Here is a 27140-nt window from a genome sequence, read left to right as displayed (position 1 = left end):
CCCCGCTCCTCAAGGAAGGGTGATGGACCAGAGGTCTGCACCTGGGAGTGTGCCTCAGAGCCCAGAGCTAGGAACAGTGCTCCTGGGCCAGCTGGGCCACGTGGGATCCAGCCACTGGGCCCACTCACGACTGGGGCCCTTAGAGAGCGACTGGGCTGGGGGTGGCATGAGGCTGAGCCACATCAGTGTCCTGGAAAATCCACCCTCCCTTGTAATATGGGCGCAGGGCTAGGCATGTCCGGGGCTGGGGGGGCGGGGGGTCACTGCCCTGGGGAGCCCTCAAACGCAGGGGTGCAGGGCGAGACCTGTCTGGTGGCGGAGGAGGGGTCACCACTCTGAGGAGCCCCCCACGCACACACAGGGGTGCAGGGTGAGACCTGTCTGGTGGCGGAGGAGGGGTCACCACCCTGAGGAGCCCCTCACACAAACACACGGGTGCAGGGCTAGGCCTGTCTGGCCAGGGAGGAGGAGGTCACCACCCTGAGGAGCCCCTCTCCCCCCCGCCCCCACACACACAGGGTGCAGGGCTAGGCCTGTCTGGTGGGGGAGGAGGGGTTACCACCCTGAAGAGCCCCCCTCCACACACACACATGGGGCTGCAGGGCGAGGCCTGTCTGACGGGGGAGGAGGGGTCACCACTCTGAGGAGCCCCCCCCCCACACACAGGGTTGCAGGGTCAGGCTTGTCTGGTGGGGGAGGAGGGGTCACCACCCTGAGGAGCCCCCCCCCCCCACACACACACACGGGTGCAGGGCTAGGCCTGTCTGGCGGGGGAGGAGGGGTCACCACCCTGAGGACCTCCTCTCCTCTCCTCTCCCCCCCCCCCGCCCCCCACAGGGTGCAAAGCTAGGCCTGTCTGGCAGGGTTGTCACTGCCCTGGGGTGACCTGCAGTGAGGCTAGTTGAGCTCAGGCAGATTTTGCTCCTTCCATCTTTCCAGCCGCAGTAAACTCCCCAAATTCCCTTCGACTTCTCACGCTCGTTCTGAGAGGCTCAGCTCAGCTGGGGAGGGGTCTCCCCAGGCCCCACAGGGAGGGGGCATCCCTGCTCCCATGGGGGCCGGTATGCCATCTCCTCTCCCGCAGGACGTGTTTCCTCAGGGGTGCCTGGAGCCTACAGTCAAAGATCTGCCTGCGCCCCCTGCTCCCTAGGGACACCCCCAGGAACGTTACTGTGACGAAGTGGGAATGTTCTGGCTACATTCTGTGAATGCTGAGTGGGGAGTATTGAACTGAGAAGGTGGCAGGGGAGTTTTGCTGGGACGGCCCAGACCCGCATTGGGGAAGGGAGGATACCTGAGCATGTCACCTGAGAACCCAGGAGGGGGGTTGAAGGCCAGGTGACACCTCTGCCTGGGGAAAAATGGACAAAGGACACAAAGGCTGGGGGAGGAGCCGGGGGGAGGCTGAGTGAGAGGTTGGAGGAAGTTTCAGTTTGGAGCTGGCTGGGAAATGGAGAGGGGCCCCGACAGGGCTTGGGCTTCCCAACAGGGCTGTGGCCTCCCTGGGGCTCCCAGTTGGACCTAACTAAAGGGGGTCCTGTTGTTTGTCTCGGCAAGACCTGTCTTGGACTGTGTTCCTGTCGTCTAAATAAACCTTCTGTTTTACTGGCTGGCTGAGAGTCCTGGTGAATCGCAGGAAGCGGCAGGTGCCGGACCTAGTCTCCCCCACACTCCGTGACAGTTACCTGTGCAGTATCCGGGGGGCAGCACCTCGTCCTGCCGGTAGCACTCCTCTCCCACCAGCTGCCTCAGGGCCTCAGCCACCAGCCCCTTGTAACTAAAGCGAGGAACAAGAGGGGTCACAGCAAACCCCCAGCCACCTCCCACTTCCTCTGCTGGGCTGCAATGCTCACGCCCATCAAACCCGGCCCTCCCGAGGCCACAGGGCACTATGGGCCCTGCCGCTGCGGCTGCCCCACTAACCCAGGGCTGGTCCACACCAGACTGACCCAGCCCCGCTGCTCAGAAATCCTCCCCCACCCCGTGCAACATAGTTAGGCCACCCTCTAGCACTGTCTACACTCTACAGGGAGGCTGAACTCATCCAGCCCTAGCTCCTGCCTCTTGGGGAGGGGCCAGAGCAACGGGCAAACCCCTCCCATTGCCCTGTCTACACAGCAGCTCTACAGCGGTGTAGCTGCAGCACTGCACCGCAGAGCGTCTCGGAGCTCAGAACGTGCCCACTGCAGACAGGGTGCCAGCCCTAGCCGTGGGCACAGCACAAGCTTCCCCTGCCTCGCACCCCCGGGCCAGGCGTCTCCCCTGCTGCTTCATAGTAGGAAGCTTCTCCTCCCAGAGCAGGAGATGCAGAGTCAGTGGGGGACTGGGGGGGGGGGGGGAAAGAACGGCACAGAACTGAGAACTGCCACCCCCATCACCCTGTGCTGGGTACCGCCCCTCCGACCCGTACGGCCTGTGTGCTGGGCCCTTCAACACCGCCCCCCCCCCCCGGCTGGACACCAACCCTCCAACCCGTACAGCCTGGGCGCCGGGCCCTCCGACAAACACCCCCTGCCCCCCCCGGGGCTGGACACTGCCCCTCCGACCTGTACGGCCTGGGTGCTGGGCCCTCCGACACTGGCCCCCCCGGCTGGACACTGCCCCTCCGACCTGGGCGCCAGGCCCTCCGACACCCACCCCCCTCCCATCGCCCTGGGCTGAGCACTGCTCCTCCGACCCGCATGGCCTGCTGCCCTCAAACCCTGCCCCCGCACCACCCCCTAACCTGTATTTCCTGTTGGCCTCGTCTGCTGTCAGGGCGTGGTCAAACATGAGGACCCGGTAGCGTGGGTCAAGGCGTGGGCCACTGTAATCTTGGAACTCCAGCTCCAGTGCTGCATCCAGCAGAGAGAGATAGCGGCGCACGATCAGCGCATAGGGGCTGCCTGCACCGGGAAAGAGACAGGAAGTGCTGCTGTCCCCCTGCTCACGCCAGGATCCTCCTTTCCTGGGGCAGGGGACAGATCCTAGCAGGGGCTCTATCCACCCCACACACTCCTCCCACTTTCCTGGAAAAGGCTGCCATACCCAACTCTTTGGGACCCACCTCCCACCTCTAGCCCTGGGGGCTGTAACCAGCTGTGAGGGTTTCCTGGGCAGAGGACTGACATACTCATGACATTGGTGATGAAGGCTGGGGAGAAAACCTGGTGCAGGACAGCCTGGGGGAAGTGCCTGAGCTGGAACATGGACATGAGGATGTTGACAGTGGCCAGGGGTGAGCTGGCTGCCTTCTGCTCCAGGATGGCCTCCAGCTTGGGGAAGAGTTCGCTGTGGTTAGATGGCCGGTAATTCATGCGGCTGAAGGGAAACACCAGCTTCTGGATCACCTGCAGCCAGAGAGAGAGGGAGTGAGGCTGGGGAAGGCGGGGGCATGGAGGACTGGCCAGTCTTGCCCTGAAGGGGCCCTTCCCTGGTAACTGCACTAAGATCCCCACTCACATGGGGGACTCTGTTATCCCTCTTGGTAACGGGAGAGCTCCATGGAGCTGGGCCTCAGCCTGCCTCCCAGGGGCAGGGCAGGGCGCTCACCTTGCTCTCCAACTGCTCCCCACGCTTCAGCAGGAAGTTGGCGATGGTGTCGAGCAGACGTGGCTCACGCAGCCTGTGCCGGGCCACATACTTGGCAATCAGCGCCATGGTGTAGGGGGTGAGGTTCTCGGCCTTCCTTGGGAGCCACTCTGCAGGGAACACCACAGAGCAGGGCTGCATCAGCCAGAAACCCCAGACACTGCCTGCCTGGGGCCCTATGTCCTGGAGGATAACAGCAAGGCCCTTCCAAGCCAGGTCTCTGCACGGGACTCCCAGGGGCTCCAACTGAAACAAGGACACTGCTCCCACGCTCCCTGCAGGATTGGCCCACACGCCCCGGCTGAGGTGTACAAGGGGTCAAGAGCAGGACGGGCACCCTCGACCCTCCCAGAGCAACCATGACAGGCAGGCTCCCGTGTGTGCAGCCTGCACAGTACCGTTCCCCGTGCCAGACATTGGGAGATAGTCACAGGGTGCTCCTGGAAGAGCAGGGATGCATGGCTTAGAGGACAGGCACAGCCTGTGATGTTTAAACCACCACCACAGGGCTGAATCAGCAAGTTGGTACAAGGCCTCCTCTGCCGAGCCCAGGGCAGCTCCCATGCAGGCTGCAGGGGCCCCAGAGCTTTCCAGAAGAGCACATCTGCGTGTACAGATGTCCCTTTCCTCCTCACCCCAAACGGCTGAGGTTCCTGTGCTCCAGCCTCCAGAATTCACCATCCAGCCACCAACCTGGGACACCTCTGCCCAGAAGGGGAATGGCTGGGCAACCCCAATCGCAGCTGTGGCTGCTCTAACGTCAGGCATTTTCCCAGCACACCAGGGAAGGGCTAGCACAGCTGAGCTCAGGCTGCCAGGATGTCCTTTAAGGGGCAAGAAAGGGCAGGAACAGAGGGAGAGGGTGGCCCAGAGCCCAGACCAGCCCATGCTGGGGAAAGGTTTGAGGCAAGCCTGGGGAGGTGGGTAGCCCCCAGCCCTCACCTGCCATGCTGCGGATGAAGCGCTCCTGGCGGTTCTCATAGAAGAGCTGCGAGCTGAAGATGGCCTCCAGGGCCTTATTGTTGGCCTCCTGAGCACACAGGGCCAACATCTCATCCAGCAGGGCTAGCTCGTGCTCGCGGACGGCACTCACTTGCCCCAGCGTGTGCCTGACCAGGCGCAGGATCTTGCGGTTGTTGAGAAGTTGCTGGTCAGAGGCTGGGTGGCCCTGCAGTGCCTGGGCCCGGAGCCGGTAGTAGGAGAGGAGGAGGAAGAGGGTCTGTGGGTGGCGCTCCTTCTCCAGATGCCGCTCCAGGCTGCTGAGGCAGGACTCCACCAGGGGGTGGGGGCTGGATGGGTGAAGCCGCATCACACTGCTGAACACCATGGAGACGTCCTTCTGGTTGAAGCGCCCCAGGCGGCTCCGGGACTCATCCTCCAGCACCTGCACCAAGGCTGACTCACCAGGGAGGCCTGGAGACAGAGCAGGGATTAGGAAACCTTGCCCTCTGGCATACCTCTGCAGCCACTCGCTGCAGGAGCTGGGTTCTGCCTCTGCCCCCACTCAGAGCTTTCCCATCAGCAGCACTAGGAAATCAACCCAGGTCAGGTCAGTTTTGCTGCTGCCCACAGCATGAGCTGAGTCTTGTCAATTACCCCTGAGGCTTCTTGGGAAGTGCTAGATGGCCCCAGCAGTGCTGGAGCTGCCTGTGGGCAGACTCAGGCAGGGGTGCAGAGCACCATGGTCAGATTCGGAGGGTCCTTCCCGAGGGGAAGAGCTAGAAATGCCATGATGTTTCAGTTAAAGCTGGGATCCGGCAGAAACGGATCCACTCTGCACCAGGGCAGACTCCTGATCTCCATGAGTGGGCTTTTACAGGCCCAGACTGCTGTGCCTGCAGCTCCCAACCACCCAGAGCCACAGGCACACGCAGCAGGTCTTCCCTCCAGCATCCTGCTCCGGCTCTCGGAAAGGGAACCCGATTCAAATCAGTCAGGTCCCTACGGATTCCAGCTGATCCTGAGAATAATCCTCTAAAATATCAGCTAAACAAAAAAAAAGGTTTTAGCTCTCATGATTGCAAAGAAAATGTTGAAATGCAACCCGAGTACGACCAATGCCATGAGACTGGCCTCAGTGCCCGGCCAGCTTGAAGAGGGGTGGCAGCCCATTCCTCTCGGGGTGAGGGAGGGGAGTGATGATGCTGAAACCTAAGATGCTGATTTCCCTGTGATCATTCTGAGTCTTATCCAGTGGATCCCAAACTTTAACAACCTGTGAACTCCTTTCACTAAAATGTCAAGTCTCGTGAACCCCCGCCTAAAAATGAATATTTCCAGGGATTTTCGCCTTCATCCGAGTATAAATTATTAAAGCAATGATCTTGGAAATATAAAATTTGTTTTTGTGACATGCTTATTACACACTATTTATTATTAATTATTATTTATCAGTACAGTGTTTTTATTACATTATGAAAACGGCAACACTCTTCCAAGATCCCACTTTCATAGCTTGTACCAGTTTGAATAAGTCTGTTATAAGACAAGGCTCCTATGTTTCTTCAAGGAGTATCAGATGTGAAACAGCAGGAGGGTATTTAAGGAGCCAACTCAAAGAGTTCCTCCTACACAAGCATTCAGGTCTTGGGCAGTCCAGGCAAACAATGCATGTTATAACAAAGCTTCAACTTGTTCTTCATAATAATTTTAAATAAAATACTAGCTGCCTATTTAATTTTAAAAACAGCAAAAAATATCCACCTCCATTTCCATTTCTTATAAGGAGTCTTGGAAGTTTAAATTTCCTCAGTGTGACAGATACGCTTGCTTTGATTTGCTTAGCTCTTGGAAGTCCAGGGGCTCCGGGCTGCTAGCCTCGTGCTGCTCGGGGGTCCCTATGGACAGCTCTGTCCACCATTAGGGAATTTTTTCCCGAGAACCCCCTGTAACATTTCAAGGAACCCCAGTTTGGGAACCACTGATCTAGTCTGATGCTTAGTGAAGTCAATGGAAAGTCTTGTTGACTTTTCTGAGCACAAGATTGGACTGTCCAGCAGTCACACCTATTCCACAACCTCACACTGCCTTCTCTGCCTTGTACAGGGAGGAATTACCTGTCTTCTTCAAAACCCAGGAGATGCGGCACTAACCAGGCTAATCATTCCCAACTCATCTTTTAATTTAAACGAATATTTTAATTAAGGTAACTGAAGAAGTGACAGTAGCTGAGTCACTAACAGTGACCACAATCGAATTAAGTTCAACATCCCAGAGAAGGTAGGGCCCCAAGAAGTGACAGTGGCACAACATTTCAGAAAGAGATTGAAATATGAGGCAGATGGTCAAATAGGCTCTCAGGTCGGAAGTAAAGAAAGGGAAATCCCCGCAGGTGGCATGGATCCTAGTGAAACAAACAGGAAGAGACACTCAGAACATATATGAGCTGTAAGACCAAGATTAAATGAATGAGGCTAGCAGGCAGTGGCAAGAGGCTACGTGAGCCCAACAGAAATCCAACAGCACGTCGAAGAGCCCCGAAGGAGCGTCAGTAAGAAGAGGCTGAGCTGCTTTACGAAAACCAGCCGCTGTCTCAGACGTTCAGAGGGGCCAACGCTGTACCCAGATCTAAAAAGACCCTGGGGTGAGCTGGGGAATTTGACCAGTCAGCCTTACAGCTGTACCTGGCAAACTGGTTGAAATGATCATTAACAACAGTCTGTTAAAAGACCTGGAAGAACTGGGTTTCGCAGGGTCTAACCAGGGTCATTTTTGCCAAGGAAAATCACATCTCACTCATCTATTGAGCCAACTGACATAATTTAGACTTTCAAAAGGCCTTTTCCAAAGTCCCCCACAAGAGGTGACTAAAGAAGCGAAGTCATCCTGGGGTGAGAGGGACAGTGCTGTCCTGGATCGAAGGCTGGCTGGGCACAGAAAGCGAGAGCAGGACTAAAGGACACAAGTTTAACAGCGGGGCCTGAACGCTCCAGGCTATGTCCTGTGTTTAATGAATTTATCAGTGGTCTGGAAAGGAGGGTAAGCAGGGAAGTAGCAGCATTTGCAGCTGATAAGTTATTTAGGTGAGTCAGGCCCAGAGAGGGCGGTGAGGAACTCAGATCTCAACCCCAGCTGGGTGAAAGGGCTGCATGACAGGCAGTGAAGTTCACTGTTGATAAATAGTAAGTAATGCGCATTGGAGTGGAAAATATGAAGGACTTGTCCACCTGACAGTGCTCGACATTAACTGTGTCAGCCCAGGAAAGGGATAAATATAAATAAATATAAATAATTGGAGATATACCAATCTCCTAGAACTGGAAGGGACCTTGAAAGGTCATTGAGTCCAGCCCCCTGCCTTCACTAGCAGGACCAATTTTTGCCCCAGATCCCTAAGTGGCCCCCTCAAGGATTGAACTCACACCCCTGGGTTTAGCAGGCCAATGCTCAAACCACTGAACTATCTCTCCCCCCACCCCTCTGGGCGTCACTGCTGATAGCTCAGTGGAGATCTCTGCTCAGTGCACAGCTGTGCTCAAAAAAGCTGAGCTGATGCTGGGATGTTTAAGGACTAGGGTGGTGAATAACTGAGACTACCTGAATGCCTTTTTATAAGCCAATGGCGCAGCCTCATCTGGATCTCGTGTGCAGCACAGGCTGTCCCAGATGGATATGGCAGAGCTAGAGGACGTTCATACTAGGGCGGTGAGAATGATCCATGGCCTAGAACAGCAGTTCTCAAACTGTGGTTCGGGAACCCGAAGTGTGTTGTGACCCCAGGGCCAGCATTAGACTTGCTGGGACCTGGGGCTGAAACTACAGCCTGAGCTCCACCCTCACTCAGGGCGGCAGGATTTGGGCTCTGGCTCCCTCTCCTAGGGTCAGAGAGTAATTCTGTTGAAAGAAGGGCGTCACGGTGCAATGACAATTGAGAACCACCAACCTAGAAAAACTCTATGAAGAGAGACTGAGGGTATGTCTACATCTACAATTTTGCAGCGCTGGTTGTTACAGCTGTATTAGTACAGCTGTATAGGGCCAGCGCTGCAGAGTGGCCACACTTACAGCAACCAGCGCTGCAAGTGGTGTTAGATGTGGCCACACTGCAGCGCTGTTGGGCGGCTTCAAGGGGGGTTCCGGGAACGCGAGAGAAAACCGGGGAAGGAGACCTGCTTGCACGGGGGTTCGGGGAACGCGAGAGCAAACCGGGGAAGGAGACCAGCTTCGCCGCAGTTTGCTCTCGCGTTCCCCGAACCCCCCTGCAAACCGCAGGGAAGGAGACCTGCTTGCTCGGGGATTCGGGGAACGCGAGAGCAAACCGGGAAAGGAGACCTGCTTGATTACCAGAGGCTTCCTCAGGTATGCTGGGATACCTGCTTATTCCACGGAGGTCAAGAAAAGCGCTGGTAAGTGTCTACACTTGATTACCAGCGCTGGATCACCAGCGCTGGATCCTCTACACCCGAGACAAAACAGGAGTACGGCCAGCGCTGCAAACAGGGAGTTGCAGCGCTGGTGATGCCCTGCAGATGTGTACACCTCCTAAGTTGCAGCGCTGTAACCCCCTCACCAGCGCTGCAACTTTGTGATGTAGACAAGCCCTGAAACAACTGAGATGGTTTCCTTAGAGAGCAGACGAGCAAGAGGGGATATAATAAAAGTCTATGCAAATGACGACTGGTCTAGAGAAAGCAGATGGATGCATTTGTGCTCCCTGACTTAGAACACAAGGACAAGGGGACATTCCATGAGATTAACAGTGGGAAATTCCAAACTGAAAAACACCTTTCACACAGCTTGTGATTAAAGTGTGCAAGTCACTGACACAGTAAGTCACTGAAGCCAAGAATTTAGCGAGATTCAAAGATGGATTAGAAGCTTATGTGGCTACCAAGAACACCCGTAACAGTTATTGCAACACAAATTCTGCAGGGATATTAAACCTCATCTCCAAGGCTTAAGCCGATCGCTGACTAGTAAGGGCTACATAAAACCTACTGCTGGGGAAGATTTCCCCACATTGTAAGGATAAGGCCTTTTCCTGTAGCCATATTGTAAGGTCTGAGGCCTTTGTCTGCAGCCATATCCGGAGAGCAGCAGCCATCAGCCAAGAAGCAGATAGTCACATCCCCACATTCCACCTAAATTACATTAAAAGAATGTAACATTGGGCTATTAAGAAGACTCCAGTCCTACTAGCACCCACCATCATCAGATACAGAAACAGAGCTTAAGATGGTTAAAGAAAACTTTGTTTCACGGCATCCGTCTGGAAAGAAATCACTTCTCAACAGCTGTGGCTGTGAAATCCCTACTTTATTATTGTTTTGTCTTTATGGTCCCCATTTCTCTATGGTTTATCTGTCTGGTCTCTGTCTGGTTTGTGAGTATCAGAGGGGTAGCCGTGTTAGTCTGGATCTGTAAAAGCAGCAGAGAATCCTGTGGCACCTTATAGACTAACAGACGTTTTGGAGCATGAGCTTTCGTGGGTGAATACCCACTTCCTCAGATGCATGTGGTGGAAATTTCCAGGGGCAGGTATATATATGCTAGCAAGCAAGCTAGAGATAACGAGGTCAGTTCAATCAGGGAGGATGAGGCCCTGTTCTAGCAGTTGAGGTGTGAAAACCAAGAGAGGAGAAACTGGTTCTGTAGTTGGCAAGCCATTCACAGTAACTAATTTTGCTAGGTGTAAATCAATGAAGGTGCTGCGTATGATTGGCTAAAGGATTGTTTGACAATATGTCAGGACTGGTTACAGAATTGGTCAGGAATCATTTAGGGAAATGGTTGGTTAAGGGGCAGCTAAGCAGGACTCAAGTGTCACTGTATCAGCTGGGGTCTAAAAGGAAGTTCTTGGGAACCAGCTCCAGACCCCAGCCCCGAAGATCAGAGCGGCCAGACCTCAACACCCTGCCAATGACACCATGCAGACACTGGATATCCTGACTGGCCATCAAGAGAAGCTCCTCTGCGTTCCTGGGAGCGGTGAGCACTGTAGGCTTAGCATGTGCAGTCTGGTTTGGTGACTGTTAATAGAGGTTAAGCAGACTCAGACTCTAGGACTGGAAGGGACCTCGAGAGGTCATCAAGTCCAGTCCCCTGCCCTCATGGCAGGACCAAATACTGTCTAGACCATCCCTGATAGACATTTATCTAACCTACTCTTAAATATCTCCAGAGATGGAGATTCCACAACTTCCCTAGGCAATCTATTCCAGTGTTTAACCACCCTGACAGTTAGGAACTTTTTCCTAACGTCCAACCTAAATCTCCCTTGCTGCAGTTTAAGCCCATTGCTTCTTGTTCTATCATTGGAGGCTAAGGTGAACAAGTTTTCTCCCTCCTCCTGATGACACCCTTTTAGATACCTGAAAACTGCTATCAGGTCCCCTCTCAGTCTTCTCTTTTCCAAACTAAACAAACCCAATTCCTTCAGCCTTCCTTCATAGGTCATGTTCTCAAGACCTTTTTAATCATTCTTGTTGCTCTTCTCTGGACCCTCTCCAATATCCAAGTAGGATATTACCGTGTGAGGCTCTTTCACTGGTAAAAGACCCCGCAAACCCGCAGAGTGTAAGGTTATGCCTTGAGCCCTAGGAACTGCATAAAGGTGGGTGCCCTAAGAGCATGTGAGTAACAGAGAATTTTGTGCAGGTAGCAGCAGCAGCTATGGAAGGATTCTTATGTCTTCCTCTGAAGTCTCCGGCACAAGCCACAGACCTTGGGGCTGATCCAGTCAGGGCATTAATATGGTCCTCTCGTGACCCATACACCAAAGTGCAGCAGAAGCCTGCTGCATGGGGGAGAATCTGCGCAGGGAGCTTTGCTGGTGCTGGGGATGCACCCTGCTCCCCACCCTGACCTGAATGAAGGTCCAGCTGCCTGTACAGCTCAGAGCCTGCACCCCAGTTCCCAGTGCCTCTCAGCACATGCCCAGCTGGGGCTAACACTCTCAGACTCCTCATCACGCAGGCACTCTGGGCACTTCAGACAAACGCAGTCTACTCAGATTTACATTTGCTTCTTTCTCCTCCCCCCTGGCTCAAGCCCCAAGGTGTGTACCCCAAATGCAGCTTCTGCCTCCACAATGGCATGAACCCACACAGGTATGACTCCAGTCCAAACCTCCTGCGAACACACAAAAGGCAACGTCCCCACACACACAGCCAGGCGCCACTCCTTGTCCACCATACAGGTAACCATCCTTGCTCCAGAGCTGCCCACCTCCAGGGAGGTAAGCCCTTACCCACACAGACTGGGTGTCCACACGCGTGTGAGAACCCTCCTGCCCTCCCAACCCTCTGCACAGCACCCCACTGCAGTCCCACCACCCCTCACACACCCCATGGCACATAACCTCCCCCCGACCCAGTTTTTAGAGCACTCACCCAGAGCCGCAGCAGCGTACAGACAATTGACGATGCTGAAGTTATCGAACTTGGAGCACCCACTGATGATGGCCTGGCAGAGCGCCTGGAACTCTGGCTGCTCCAGCACCTGGTTGGGTCCACGGTGCTCTCCATTCACCACGGCCTGGCCCTGCGGCTCCTGCAGCAGCTGACCCAGCTTGTGCAGGGCAATGGGGTAGTGGCTGGCAGACACCTTGCTGGGGTTCTGGGTGACCCAGCGCAGCACTTCCCCCACACTCTGCGACCGCTCTATCAACCGCTTCATGGTAAAGAAAGTGTCGTAGCTCATCTTCTCGTGGATGAAGCTCCAGCTCTTCCTCTTGCCATGGCCTCGAGTCCTGCCGGCATCGGGGGGCAAGCTGTGGAACAGCCCGTGGCTGTAGGGATCCAGGGGGAGCAGCACAGCCCGCTGCTTGGCCTTCCCTGCACAGGAGCAGCTCGGATACATCCTGGCCCCCCTCGTGTCACTAGCAGCCAGCCTCGGCAGGACACAGGGCCATGGGCTCTCTTGGCTCAGGGCGCGGAGCCATGGCAGCAGGCGCAGCATGGTGAGAAGAGGGCAACTCGAGGTGCTTCTGAAAACAAGGAGACCCTGAAGGAAAGTCAGAGAAAGATCATGAGAGAGGCAGCGCCAAGGACCCAGCTTCCCTAAGGGCCTCAGCCCGGGACGAAGGAAACAGCAGTCAAAGCAGCAAGGAGACACCTGCGCTCGCCTCAAAAGTCCCACCAGATGCGCTGCTCCCTCCACACCACTCACTAGGACAGGGTACCCAGGAGCTCCCCACAGCCACCACTGCCCCACGTCCTCCACACCCCCTGCTGGGACAGGGTACCCGGGAGCTCCCCACAGCCGCCCCTGCCCCGCTCCCTATACACCCCTTGCTGGGACAGGGTACCCAGGAGCTCCCCACAGCCGCCCCTGCCCTGCTCCCTACACACCCCCTGCTGGGACAGGGTACCCAGGAGCTCCCCACAGCCACCACTGCCCCACGTCCTCCACACCCCCTGCTGGGACAGGGTACCCGGGAGCTCCCCACAGCCGCCCCTGCCCCGCTCCCTACACACCCCTTGCTGGGACAGGGTACCCGGGAGCTCCCCACAGCCGCCCCTGCCCCGCTCCCTATACACCCCTTGCTGGGACAGGGTACCCAGGAGCTCCCCACAGCCGCCCCTGCCCTGCTCCCTACACACCCCCTGCTGGGACAGGGTACCCGGGAGCTCCCCACAGCCGCCCCTGCCCCGCTCCCTACACACCCCCTGCTGGGACAGGGTACTGGGAGCTCCCCACAGCCGCCCCTGCCCCACGTCCTCCACACCCCTTGCTGGGACAGGGTACCCAGGAGCTCCCCACAGCCACCCCTGCCCCACTCCCTCCACACCCCTTGCTGGGACAGGGTACCAGGGAGCTCCCCACAGCCGCCCCTGCCCCACGTCCTCCACACCCCCTGCTGGGACAGGGTACCCGGGAGCTCCCCACAGCCGCCCCTGCCCCGCTCCCTACACACCCCCTGCTGGGACAGGGTACCAGGGAGCTCCCCACAGCCGCCCCTGCCCCACGTCCTCCACACCCCCTGCTGGGACAGGGTACTGGGAGCTCCCCACAGCCGCCCCTGCCCCGCTCCCTACACACCCCCTGCTGGGACAGGGTACCAGGGAGCTCCCCACAGCCGCCCCTGCCCCACGTCCTCCACACCCCCTGCTGGGACAGGGTACTGGGAGCTCCCCACAGCCGCCCCTGCCCCGCTCCCTACACACCCCCTGCTGGGACAGGGTACCCGGGAGCTCCCCACAGCCGCCCCTGACCCACTCCCCAGAGGCCCCACAACTACAAACTGCCCCCCACAGCCCCATCCCCCAACTCTGCCCCCCAACTCGCTCCCCCCACAGCCCCACCTCCAGCTGACCCCCCATCGGCCCCTCCCGCCGCTCTGACCCCCCCCCACTCACGCCCCGCCCCCCCGCTCTGCCCCCGGCCCTACATGGCGCCCCCGGCCCCTCAGTGCCGCGCGGCGGCCGCGGCCGCCATCTTCCCAGCAGCCCCCGCGCCCCGCCAGTCCCGCCCCGCCCCGCCCCCACATTGCCGGGGGCGGGGTCTGCCGCGCGCCTGACCGTCCCGCCCGGCCCGCGCGCAGCTCCCGCTGTGGCCCAGGGTGTCATTTGCATATGGTAATGAGGGCGCGTTACCCTGCGGAACTCGCGGCCACCGGAACCGGTGCGCGTCAAGGCGGATTGGCCGGCGCCCCAGTGACATCACCCGCCCCGCCCCCAGGCCAGGCCGGGTCCACTGGGGGGCGCCCCCGCCGCGCAGCCCTCCCCCACATCCCGCCCATCCCCCAATCCCCTCCCTTGACCCCCCGAGGTCTGGCACTCAACCCCCACCACACCCCTCCCCCACTCCCCTCCCTGCCCTGCCCCCCTCCAGATCCGCCACCCCACCCCCACCGCGCACCCATCCTTGCCCTGCCCCCCAAGAGATCCGCCACCCCACCCCCACCGCGCACCCCTCCCCCATTCCTCTGCCCCTCGAGAACCATCCCCCTCCCTTCCCTGCCCCCTCCATATCCGCCACCCCACCCCCACCGCACAGCCCTCCCCCACATCCCGCCCATCCCCCAATCCCCTCCCTTGACCCTCCGAGGTCTGTCACTCAACCCCCACCACATCCCTCCCCCACTCCCCTGCACTGCCCCCCTCCAGATCCGCCACTCCACCCCGCACCCCTCCCCCATTCCTCTGCCCCTCGAGAACCCCCACCACACCCCTCCCCCACTCCCCTCCCCTGCCCCCCTCCAGATCCGCCACCCCACCCCCACTGCGCCGCGCTCCCCCATTCCTCGGCCCCTCGAGAACTGCCACCCCACCCCCCATTCCCCTCCCTCCCCTGCCCCCTGCAGATCCACCTCCCTGCCCCCACCACACAGCCCTCCCCCACATCCCGCCCATCCCCCAATCCCCTCCCTTGACCACCAAGGTCTATCACTCAACCCTCACCACACCCCTCCCCCACTCCCCTGCCCTGTCCCCCTCCAGATCCGGCACCCCAGCCCCACCGCGCAGCCCTCCCCCATTCCTCTGCCCCTCGAGAACCACCACCCCACCCCACCCCTCACTCCCCTCTCTCCCCTGCCCCCCTCCAGATCCACCTCCCCGCCCATCCCCCAATCCCGTCCCTTAACCCCCGAGGTCTGTCACTCAACCCCCACCACACCCTCCCCCACTCCCCTCCCTGCCCTGCCCCCCTCCAGATCCGCCACCCCACCCCCACTCCCCTCCCCCATTCCAATGCCCCTCGAGAACCGCCACCACACCCCTTCCCCACTCCCCTGCCCTTCCCTCCTCCAGATCCGCCACCCCACCCCCACCACGCAGCCCTCCCCCATTCCTCTGCCCCTCGAGAACTGCCACCCCAACCTATCCCCCACTCCCCTCCCTCCCCTGCCCCCTGCAGATCCGCCTCCCCGCCCCCACCACGCAGCCCTCCCCCACTTCCCGCCCATCCCCCAATCCCCTCCCTTGACCCCCGAGGTCTATCACTCAACCCTCACCATACCCCTTCCCCACTCCCCTGCCCTGCCCCCCTCCAGATCCGCCACCCCACCCCCACCGCGCAGCCCTCCCCCATTCCTCTGCCCCTCGAGAACTGCCACCCCAACCCATCCCCCACTCCCCTCCCTCCCCTGCCCCGAGATCCGCCACCCCACCCCCACACCCCGCCCATCCCCCACACCACACCCACACCCACACCCTGCCCATCCTCCACTCCCCTCCCCCCACAATGCCCCCACACCCCGCCCATCCCCCACACCCCACCCCGGCCTACAAAAACTGCCACACCACTCCGCACCCCTCCCCCACCCCCTGCCCATCCGCCGCCCAGAGAGATCTGCCACCTCACCCCCACTGCACACCCATGGCCCACTCCCCTCCCTCCCCTGCCCCCGAGAGATCCGTCATTCTGCCCTACCATACACCCCTCCCCCACACCCCAGCCATCCCCCACTCCCCTCAGAGATCCATCACCCGCCCCCACCACTCCCAGCCCATCTCCCCACTGTCCCCTGCCCCCCAAGAGATCTGCCACACACACCCCTTCCACTCCCTGCCCATCCCCGACACCCTCCCGTCCCGAGAGATCCGCCACCTGCCCCCACCACTCCCCGCCCATCTGCCAGTCCCCACCCTCCCCTGCTCCCCCCAGAGATCCACCACCCCTCCCCCACTCCCCGCCCATGCCCCACTCGCCTCCCTCCCCTGCCCGAGAGATCCGTCACCCCGTCCCCACCACGCACCCCCCAACACACCTCACACCCCCACTGGAGAGAGCAAGGAGCAGGCTACTCTGGTCCCACAATCACCTTATCGTTCCCCACCTCCACACATTGCATCCTTCCCCCTATGCCCCCTCCTCCTCCACACCCCCACGCCCCTGGAGAGACTTGGCAGGCAATTCCTCTGGTCCAGCAATCACTCTGTCCCTCCCTCTCCCCCCCCCCCCAAAGGAGAGCAGGGAGTTGGCTAACCTGGTCCAGCAACTACCATGCCTTTCCCCCATACCCATCTCCCCCTACCCTCTCCCACTCTCCACTCACTCACTGCCCTCCACGCACCCACACACACACCAGCCAGAGGAGATTTTAGTTATTCACAGGTTTTAATTTTAAAAGAAGCATTAATGAGAAACATGCTCCACTGACCCAGGCCCCATCACCCCCCAGGAACCCTACGGGGGGGGGGGCGGGGCAGGACAGGCCAGCTGGGCCTCCCATACCTGGACACCCTTCCCAAAGGAGCAGACCATGCAGTCAGCCCCTGCATGAGCAGCAGTGTCCCCCCCCCACCCCCCACCCCGTCCACTCAGGTCAGAGAGCCCAAGGAGTGAAGAACTCTCCCCTTCTCGGAGGCACTGCTCCCCCATTCGGCAATAGCCGTGGGCTAATGGATCGCCAGGTCCAGGACTCCACACAGCAAGGAATGTGTGTGAGTGTGAGATACAGAGAGAGAGAGAGAATGTGAGCATGTGTGAGAGCACTCAAGTGTGCAGGGGAAAGAAGGGCACGCAACAGCACCCAGACTGTATGCCAGTGTGTGGGTAAGCGAGCATTGAGCACGAGGGCCCAGTCTGTTCACAAGCACGTGCAAAGAGCAAATGGGGGGTGGACAGGTGGAGTGTGGGCAGATTCCCTGTTTGCACAGCACAACTCCTCAGCAATGGGCTGGCAGAGGAACCAGTTCAGGAGGAGATCCCAGGCTGTCCTACAGAGCTGCTTGCTCCTTATAACCATGAAGTCCCCCTGCCTTCCTCAGAGGCAGGAATAAACTGCCCCCTTGTAACAATTAAGGATCTGGCTCCCACCCCCATGTGCTGTTGGGGGAGGGGAGAACCTCACTTGACTGCAGCATCCCTCTTCTCAGCTGCCAGGTGGAGTGGGGGTATGGGACTCGGAAATATGGGCCACAGTGACTGCCCCTGTGCTCCTGCTGGGCATCAGGACTCATGCTACAACAGCAGATCTGGGTCCCCATGGACTTGGGGGGGGTCTCTGTCATGAGCCCCTCCAAAATGGCTCCCCTCGGCCGTAGAGGCAGCGGGCAGGCGGGCTCTGCCCAGAACAGGCTGGCAGGGTTCGGAGGCTCTGTGGGCAGCGTTATCTGCGGTACAGAGCGAAAGCCATGAAGCTGAAGAGCAGGGTGAGGCCAGCCAGGCAGGAGGTGGCGGTGGCGGTGAAGATGTGCCGGTACTGCAGCTGGAAGTACCACAGCACAGCCAGCATGAGCACAAAGAGCGGCAGCATCAGGCTGCCCACGTTGAGGGCTGTGTGCACAGGGTCAGCAGTGGCCCGGAGGCCAGCAGCCATGGGGGCTGGGCCATGCTGGGAGACGTGGCAGTGCAGAACGCTGTTGTGGGTGAGGTGCAATGCAGCCAGGCTCTGAGCATCGTCCCGCAGCAGCTGGCCCTGGTAGATCAGACGCACTTGGTGCTCCTGGCCTGGGAAATGGGCCCTAAGGTGAAGACACAGGGAGGGAAATGTTACAGTCACAGACACACCGTTCGCCAGCCCCACCTTAAGAACATCAAAACGACCACACTGGCTCAGCCCAATGGTCCAGCCCACCCACGGTCCTGTCTGCCAGCAGGGGCCAGTGCCAGGTGCTTCAGAGGGACTGAATGCAATAGGGTGATTTATCAAGTGATCCATCCCATCATCCTCTCCCAGCTTCTGGCAGTCAGAGGTTTAGGGACACCCAGAGTATGGGCTGCGTCCCTGCCCGTCTTGGCTAATCGCCATCAATGGATCAGGGACTGAGCTAATTCTTTTCTGGACCTAGTTATAGTTTTGGCCTTCACAACATCCCCTGGCAAGGAGTTCCACAGGTTGACTGTGCGTTGTGTGAAGAACTTCCTTGTGTTTGTTTTAAACTTGTTGCCTATTAATTTCACTGATTGGCCCCTAGTCCTTGTGTTATGAGGAGTAAATAACACTTCCTTATTTACCTTCTCAAAATCAGTCATGATTTTATAGACCTCTATCCTATCCCCTCTTAGTTGTCTCTTCTCCAAGCTGAACAGTCCCAGTCTCTTTAATCTTCTCAAATGGAAGCTGTTCCACATCCATAATCATGTTTGTTGCCCTTCTCTGTGCTTTTTCCAATTCTAATATATCTTTTTGAGATGCAGTGACCACATCTGCACACAGTATTGAAGGTTTTATATAGAGGCAATATGATATTTTCTATCCTATTATGTATCCCCTTCCTAATGATTTCCAAATTTCTGTTGGCTTTTCTGACTGCCGCTGCACATTGAGTGGATGTTTTCAGAGAACTATCCACAATGACTCCAAGGTCTCTTTCCTGAGTGGTAAGAGCTAATTTACACCCCATCATTGTATATGCAGAGTTGGATTATCTTCTCCAATGTGAATCACTTTGCATTTAGCAACACTGAATTGCATCTGCCATTTTGTTACCCACTCACTCAGTTTGGTGTGATCCTTTGCAACTCTTCACAGTCTGCTTTGAGTACAACCTTCCTCCATAGGGCTCCATACCCCCATTATGGGGGGCTTGGCTGTGCCTAACTCCCCATGAATCTCCATCCTGGGAGCCGGAATGCAAACCCCCCACCCCCAATCTGTCCCCATCCCCTGGCACCTGGCTGTGCAGCCCGCCCCCACATCTTCCCTTCCATGGTCTGTCATTTTGCTGTGTGCTCTCATTGTCCTAGCAGTGTCCCATCATGATCCCCCCAGGCCAGTCTGCGCCCTTGTGCCAGGGTGTGTCCCACACACCACTCTCATCACCCTGGACTGTGGATCTGTGATCACTGGTACCAACAGCACCATCTAAGCTACAGGCATAAGCTGGGACACACAAGCCTACCCCCCTGGGGAGGGACAGCAGCTGAAAGCGGTCCAGGCTCCAAGCCGCATCCAGCACGTTTAGTACAGGAGAAGGGAGGACAAACTGAGGTTCAAGGGATGCCAGAGCCCCCAGGCGGGGCGGGCAGAGGCAAGGGTGAGAGGGGGAGCCTGCCTGGCTGTGACGCTGCGCTTCAGAGCTCTGCCTCCTCCCCACAGCTTGCTGCCACTTAGCCTCTCACCTCTTCAGAGAGCCGACCGTCTCCTCTGGGCGCACAGTGGCCAGGCGCTCCGTGTCGTTCAGGAACTTCAGCCTTAGCACTATGGTGTGGTCCATGGGGCTGCTGTCTGTGGCCTCGGGGCTGGCACCTGTGTCTCCGGGGGGCTGCAGGGGGCACTGTGGAGATCCAGGCTCGGCCCGGTGTCTCAGACCTGCAGCAATACCATCAGGCCCATCTGGCATGGCACCTGCTGACGACTCCGCTTCCTCCTTGGGCTCCCCTGCCGCTGGGGTTTGCATGCTGGGGTCCCTTGGCCCATCCTCCAGCAGGCTCTCTGCCCCAGGCTGCCCAGCTGCCAGAGGGGGGGAAGCAGCAAAGACCTGGTCGCTCCGCTCTGAGGTGTGTGTAGAGACCCATGCCAGCACCAGCACCAGCACGATGAGCAGCAGGGCAAAGAGGATGGTGACTTCGTCCCCCACGCCCTCAATCAGAGCCATGGCAGTTGGGCAGTGCTGGGGACAGCAGGATTACCAGACTGCAGAGAGACAGAACAGCAGCAGTGAGCCCTGGGAGCCAGTATCGGGGACACTCCCGCCCCGCAGCCAGTGCTCAGCACAGCAGGCGCTCAGCTTCCCAACCAACAGGGACTCCCGCAGGCTGGGCCTGGTCCACAGGGCACAAAATTAATGCCCAGGGAGGAAGGTCCTGGAGACACCCCCATGCCTCAGGGCACTAAGTGCAGGGTTGGGCAGAGTTACAGGGATGCTGAGCCCAACGGGCCTAGATCTCTGAGCTTATCTGTTTGCATCACCCTTCCCGTTCAACTCTCTTCCCATTGTCCCCCCTCAGGTAGCGCAGTCTAGCTACAGCTGCCTAATGCTTCCCACTAGCCGCCCCTTTTCAGTTGCTCCTAACGTTGCAAACTTCAACTGCTTTTATTTGGGGGGGACAGGGACAGGTTGTGTGTGCGGGAGGAGAAGAGACAGACAAGTATATGCTAGGACACAGGGACAGGCTGGGAAAACAGGGGCAGAAGGGTCTATAGCCAATAGCCATGCTCCTCTCCACAGCCTGGAATGGAATTCTGAATTCCTGTCCATCAGCATTTCTCCGACACCAGCTGACGGCTGTGCAACCCCACTCCACTCCTCTGACACCAGCTGATGGCTGTGCAACCCCACTCCACTCCTCCGACGCCAGCCAACAGATGTGCAACCCCACTCCTCCGACGGCAGCGCAACCCACTGACAAAGCACATGTCCCACCCCACCTGGTAGTAGACACACACAGACAGCTCCTCCACTAGTCTGAGTGGTAGAGTCAGAGATGTTAAGACCAGAAGGAAGTAGTATGATTATCTAGTCTGACCTCCACCGGGAGAGGACTGTGCTGTGATCTAAAGGTGTCAGGGGCCAATATGGTTCCATACGATGGAATTTGTTTTTTCACTTTGCTTTTAAAAAAAGCCAGGCGGTTACATTAACAAAAAACTACACTAGAAGAATGCTGAGATTTCAAAGCTGAGCAATCAAAAGATAGGACATGCCAGTTAAAAGTTACAAGGGCATCCTTAATTTGACTCCATGTGCATATACTTACAATACAATCTTTAATTACTTGATCACATACTACATTACCCACAGGACCCCGGCCTCAATCAGTGTACAGGATGGATGGCTGTGCAACCCCACTGCACCAGGGCAGGTCTGTAGCCGCCAAGGCTCTGAAACTGGCCCTTCAGCCCCAGCGATCCCTGTCTCTCTCTGAATCCCCAGCCAGATGCCTGCAGAAGGCCATGCTGTGCCCCTTCATGGCATCATGCTCCCTGCAGTCAGTATCTGCATTCACAGCAGGCAGCCCTCCCAAAACAAGGTCACACGTGATTGGTCACCTGGCTTCAGATCCTGATGTTAGTGGAGAGGCAAAGGTGAAGGCAGCATCCAGCCTGGCCAGCTCCAGGCCAAGGCTCCCTTGAAACCATCTTGTCTCTCTCCCTTCAACCTTTGTTCCAGCCAGGTGCCTGTCTCCAAAGGCCAACTTAGCCCAGTCACCTGACCCCCTTTGTTCTCTACCTGGGGCCTTTGCTCTGCTTCCTCACAGAGAGATGGGGAAAAAACTCTGTCCTGGCCATTGAGGATTCCACTGTCTTGTGGATCCTGGGTGGTTTCGGCCTGTCCTTGTCAACCAATTCACATCACCCAAGGCAGTCCTGTGACACACACCCCTCACCTGCCCTGCTCTGCCCAAGAGCAGCTTTTTAACCCTTTATGCTCCATGCAAAGCACCGAAGGAAACTGAGGCATTTATAGGACTCTCTGACTGCGCATCCAAAACTAGTGGAAGCATTTAACAATATTTTCCTTACTCTCTCGGGCTCAGATCCTCACAGGTATAGGCATCTGAACACCCCCGATTTAACTGAGAGTTAGGTAGCTAAATACCTCTGAGGTTCAGTGCTGTCTTTCTCCATCTATAAAATGGGGATACCCCAGTCTAATCTCAAAGGTGCTTTGTGAAGAGAAATTCATCTTTTCCCAGAAGTGAAACAACATGAATTAAAACAAAAAACTCAGCCAGCAACAGCAGTTCTAGGGCTCGTGTCCTGTTCGGTCATCACGACCTGGTACACAAGGTCACTGTGCCACACACACGCAGGCTTGGCCCAGCCTCCTCCCTTCATGACAAGGGGGCACCCCTAACTGGTCTAACTTTGAGTGACTGGTGTTGCAACCTGGCTGCGCCTCCATCAAACCTGAGCAGTGCTGCAAGCGAGGAGCCAGGCCCAGCCCACAGGAGAGAAACCCCAGAGCTGCTGCTGCTGCTGCTGGCTCTCCAACCCAGCTCCCATCACCTAGGGCAGAACCTGTAACCACTCCTTCCCCACCGCCAGATCTGGATAAAGTGAAATAACCAGAAATTCCCAAAGACTCAAACAGAAATGAAAAGACTTCTCCTGGGCTCACTCCACAAGAGTAGTTCTGTATTCAGGGCTGGGTTTGGATGGTCAGTAAGCCAAGCCTGGGCTCACACACCAAATCAGGACAAAGAGCAATATTCAATAGCTCCACACTCAGGGAGCACCTTTCATTCAGAGCACTGAATGAGGCAAGGGAACATGTACTTACAGACCAGGTCGTAAAGCACATGCACAAGGGAGCAAATTAAGGGATTGCCGAACTTTTGAGTGCTTTACTTTATAAGCTTTATTTTAAATGTAGCTTTTTTGTATGTTGTTATTGGTATTGATGGTGTATCTAGGGCAGTGGCTCTCAGCCAGGGGGACACAGAGCTCTTCCTGGGGGTACATCAACTCAGCTAGAGATTTGCCTAGTTTTACAACAGGCTATTTGAAAAGCACTAGGAAGTCAGGACAAACACTTCATAAAAAGAACAGGAGCACTGGTGGCACCTTAGAGACTAACAAATTTATTTGAGCATGAGCTTTCGTGGGCTACAGCTCACTTCATCGCTCTATATACTAGACACTGAATTGTAAGTACAATATTTATATTCCCTTGATTTATTTTATAATTATATGGTAAAAATCAGACAGTAAGCTATTTGTCAGCAATAGCATGTGGTAACACCTTTGTATTTCTCTGTCTGGGTTTGTAAGCACGTAGTTTGTAAGTGAGGTGAAACGCAGGGGGACGCCAGGGAAATTAGCCTCCTGCAAGGGGGACAGCAGTCTGGAAAGGCTCAGAGCCCCTGCTCTCAGGCACTGACACATGGAACTAAAAGATAAGCTCTAGAGCGAAAGGAATCATTTTGGGGGCAGGTCTCTGGCCTGTGTGATGCTGGAGGCCAGACTATCTGATCACAATTGTCCCTGCTGGCCTTGGACTCTATGAACAACAAAAGGCTGAGTCCTGCCCCAAGCAGCTCATAATCTACATACGCGAGGGACAGAGACACAATTATTAACATGTCTAGAGAAGTGCCCACCACAAGCCAGCCCAGCCTCTCTGCAGTCCAACGCCTCCGGAGGGAGGAAGCCAGCAAACCCCTCCCTGCAGGGCCCGCCACTCGGGCACTCTAGGCGTGAGTGTCTGAGGGAGTCTTTGGGGTGCAGCCCATCTGCATTGCTGGGGAGCACAGCACCAGTGGGAAGGAAGTTACAGAGGAGAGCGTATGAGTGGCCTGCCAGACTGCAGCATTCCCACAAGGGCTGCTACCTTCTGTTCCCTAGAGGCTGGCACAGGGGGGCTGCTGCGCCCCCGGCTCGAAGTGGTTTCCATGAATCCAGGGTTAGTTCGGTTCAGTGACTCTCGGCACCCCCACTACACAGACTGTCCTGGCCGCCCAAGTCTAGTCCCAGCTCTTCCACTGTCTGGAACCCGGCCCCTCCGCGCGCCTTGGGGACAGGGCAGTCGGGGATCTGCAGCCACCTCGCAGCCTGGGGCACCAGACCCCGCGGGGTGTCCATAGGGCGGCGCCAGCTGAGAGGATGAACACGGAGCAGGTTAGTGCTGAACTCGGGGGGAGCGCCCAGCCAGGGCAGAGCAGCTGGCACATGGGGGGTAGCTCTCCCCCACGAGAGCTGGGCAGGAAAGGCGGTGGGGTGGGGGCTAGGCGCGGTCAAGGTTAGATGGGGCGGGGAGAAGAGGCGGGGGGGCAGGTCGGACAGGGGTGGGGGGGCCGTAGCAGGGCGGGTTGGGATAGATGGGGAGGCAGTGGGAGGACAGGTCGGACAGGGATGGGGGGCAGCAGCGGGGGGGGCCGCAGCGAGGGGGGGCCAGAGATAGATGCGGGGCGGGCAGCGGGGGGGGGACAGGTCGGACAGGGATGGGGGACAGCAGCGGGGGGGCCGCAGTGGGGCGGGGTCAGAGATAGATGCGGGGCGGGCAGCGGGGGGGGCAGGTCGGACAGGGATGGGGGGGCAGCAGCGGGGCGGGGTCAGAGATAGATGCGGGGCGGGCAGCGGGGGGGCAGGTCGGACAGGGATGGGGGGCCGCAGTGGGGCGGGCCGCAGCGGGGCGGGTCAGAGATAGATGCGGGGCGGGCAGCGGGGGAGGCAGGTCGGACAGGGATGGGGGGGCAGCAGCGGGGGGGGCTGCAGCGGGATCAGGGATAGCTGGGGGGCAGCAGCGGGGGGGCAGGTCGGACAGGGATGGGGGGGCCGCAGCGGGATCAGGGATAGCTGGGGGGCACCAGCGGGGGGGGCAGGTCGGACAGGGATGGGGGGGCAGCAGCTGAGGGGGCCGCAGCGGGGCGGGGTCGGGTCAGAGATAGATGCGGGGGGGGCAGGTCGGACAGGGATGGGGGGGCCGCAGCGGGATCAGGGATAGCTGGGGAGCAGCAGCGGGGGGGGCAGGTCGGACAGGGATGGGGGGCAGCAGCGAGGGGGCCGCAGCGGGATCAGGGATATCTGGGGGGCAGCAGCGGGGGGGCAGGTCGGACAGGGATGGGGGGGCAGCAGCTGAGGGGGCCGCAGCGGGGCGGGGTCAGAGATAGATGCGGGGGGGGCAGGTCGGACAGGGATGGGGGGGCCGCAGCGGGATCAGGGATAGCTGGGGAGCAGCAGCGGGGGGGGGCAGGTCGGACAGGGATGGGGGGCAGCAGCGGGGGGGCTGCAGCGGAATCAGGGATATCTGGGGGGCAGCAGCGGGGGGGCAGGTCGGACAGGGATGGGGGGCAGCAGCGGGGCAGGGGCAGCAGTGGGGCGGGGGCAGAGATGGGTGCGGGGCGGGCAGCGGGGGGGCAGGTCGGACAGGGATGGGGGGGCAGCAGCGGGGGGGCTGCAGCGGGATCAGGGATAGCTGGGGGGCAGCAGCGGGGGGGGCAGGTCGGACAGGGATGGGGGGCAGCAGCGGGGGGGGCCGCAGCGGGATCAGGGATAGCTGGGGGGCAGCAGCGGGGGGGGCAGGTCGGACAGGGATGGGGGGCAGCAGCGGGGGGGGGGCCGCAGCGGAATCAGGGATATCTGGCGGGCAGCAGCGGGGGGGCAGGTCGGACAGGGATGGGGGGCAGCAGCGGGGGGGGCAGCAGCGGGGCGGGGGCAGAGATGGGTGCGGGGCGGGCAGCGGGGGGGGCAGGTCGGACAGGGATGGGGGGGCAGCAGCGGGGGGGCCGCAGCGGGATCAGGGATAGCTGGGGGGCAGCAGCGGGGGGGGCAGGTCGGACAGGGATGGGGGGGCAGCAGCGGGGGGGGCCGCAGCGGGGCGGGGTCAGAGATAGATGCGGGGGGGGCAGGTCGGACAGGGATGGGGGGCAGCAGCGGGGGGGGCAGGTCGGACAGGGATGGGGGGGCAGCAGCGGGGGGGGCCGCAGCGGGATCAGGGATAGCTGGGGGGCAGCAGCGGGGGGGGCATGTCGGACAGGGATGGGGGGCAGCAGCGGGGGGGGCAGGTCGGACAGGGATGGGGGGCAGCAGCGGGGGGGGCCGCAGCGGGGCGGGGTCAGAGATAGATGCGGGGGGGGCAGGTCGGACAGGGATGGGGGGCAGCAGCGGGGGGGCCGCAGCGGGATCAGGGATAGCTGGGGGGCAGCAGCGGGGGGGGCAGGTCGGACAGGGATGGGGGGCAGCAGCGGGGGGGGCCGCAGCGGGGCGGGGTCAGAGATAGATGCGGGGCGGGCAGCGGGGGGGCAGGCCGGACGAGGGGCAGAATGGGGGGGCTGCAGCGGAGGGGTCCGGGCCGCGGCGCCGGAGGGACCCTGTGAACCCCGAGCCGATACTCACCCGCCTCCTCCATCCCGAACCACTCGCTTCCGGTGCCGACGCAAGGCATTCCGGGACCAGTAGTCCCCCACTGCAGGGCATTGTGGGACATGTAGTCCCCATCGCAGCGCAGGGCATTGTGGGGTCTGTAGTCACATTGCGCACGCACGCACAGAGTACAGCAGGGCCCCTAATCAGATTTTACACACACACACACACACACACACACACAGACACAGAGGGCTTGTGCCCCCCCGGCTTGTGGGGCCACACACACACACACGGTTTGTGCCCCCCCCCGGCTTGTGGGGCCACACACACACACACACACAGACAGACACGGCTTGTGGGGCCACACACACACACATACAGAGACATGGCTTGTGGCCCCCCCCCCCCCGGCTTGTGGGGCCACACACACACACACACACACACACGGTTTGTGACCCCCCCCAGCTTGTGGGGCCACACACACACACACACGCTTGTGCCCCCCCCCCACCCCACGGCTTGTGGGGCCCTTAGTCCATTCACATCTGTTCCATTCAGCACAGTGTTGCCAATGGCAGAGGGGACCATTGTGATCGTCTCATCTGACCCCCTGTGTTGAGTTAACAATGGCCAGTGATGGCGAATCCACCATGACCCTGGGTCAATGGTTCCCATGGATAATTACCCTCACTGTCAAAAATGTACATCGTATTTCCAGTCCGAGTTTGTCTCGCTTCGGCTTCCAGCCATTGGATGGTGTCAGATCTTTCTCTGCCGAACCGGAAAACCCTTTGCTAAATATTTGTTCCCCATGTAGGTACTTACAGACTGTAATCAAGTCACCCCGAACCTTCTCTTTGTTAAGCTGAATAGACTGAGCTCCTTGATCTATCACTGCAGGTTTTCCTAATCCTTTAATCATTTTCCTGGCTCTTCTTTGAACCCTTTCCAGTTTATCAACATCCTCCTTGAATTGAAGGCACCAGAGCTG

At 58.8% G+C, this 27140-nt stretch overlaps 2 protein-coding genes across 2 annotated transcripts in view; both read right to left on the bottom strand.

Annotated features, from left to right (window-relative positions):
• FASTK (Fas activated serine/threonine kinase) overlaps nt 1-13957 on the bottom strand; it is a 47927-nt gene extending 33970 nt beyond the window's left edge. Inside the window, exons 1-7 of the mRNA XM_030546572.1 lie at nt 13901-13957; nt 11901-12513; nt 4513-4983; nt 3532-3680; nt 3113-3329; nt 2726-2885; nt 1686-1777 (exon numbers count right to left, since the gene is read on the bottom strand). Of these exons, the coding sequence (XP_030402432.1) occupies nt 1686-1777; nt 2726-2885; nt 3113-3329; nt 3532-3680; nt 4513-4983; nt 11901-12468 (1657 nt within the window). The 5' untranslated portion in view covers nt 12469-12513; nt 13901-13957. The remainder of the gene's footprint in view (nt 1-1685; nt 1778-2725; nt 2886-3112; nt 3330-3531; nt 3681-4512; nt 4984-11900; nt 12514-13900) is intronic.
• Nucleotides 13958-16553: 2596 nt separating this feature from the next.
• Nucleotides 16554-26255, bottom strand: TMUB1 (transmembrane and ubiquitin like domain containing 1). Its single transcript, XM_030546573.1, has 3 exons — nt 26180-26255; nt 19522-20035; nt 16554-17921 (listed from the first exon to the last, which is right to left on the bottom strand). Exons 2-3 carry the CDS (start codon nt 19995-19997, stop codon nt 17567-17569), a joined length of 831 nt encoding a protein of 276 aa, XP_030402433.1. The 5' UTR covers nt 19998-20035; nt 26180-26255; the 3' UTR covers nt 16554-17566.
• Nucleotides 26256-27140: the final 885 nt, after the last annotated feature.

The sequence above is a fragment of the Gopherus evgoodei genome, unplaced genomic scaffold (assembly GCF_007399415.2).
Source record: "Gopherus evgoodei ecotype Sinaloan lineage unplaced genomic scaffold, rGopEvg1_v1.p scaffold_47_arrow_ctg1, whole genome shotgun sequence".
Classification (NCBI taxonomy): domain Eukaryota; kingdom Metazoa; phylum Chordata; order Testudines; family Testudinidae; genus Gopherus; species Gopherus evgoodei.
This window is presented reverse-complemented; position numbering and strand designations above follow the sequence as displayed.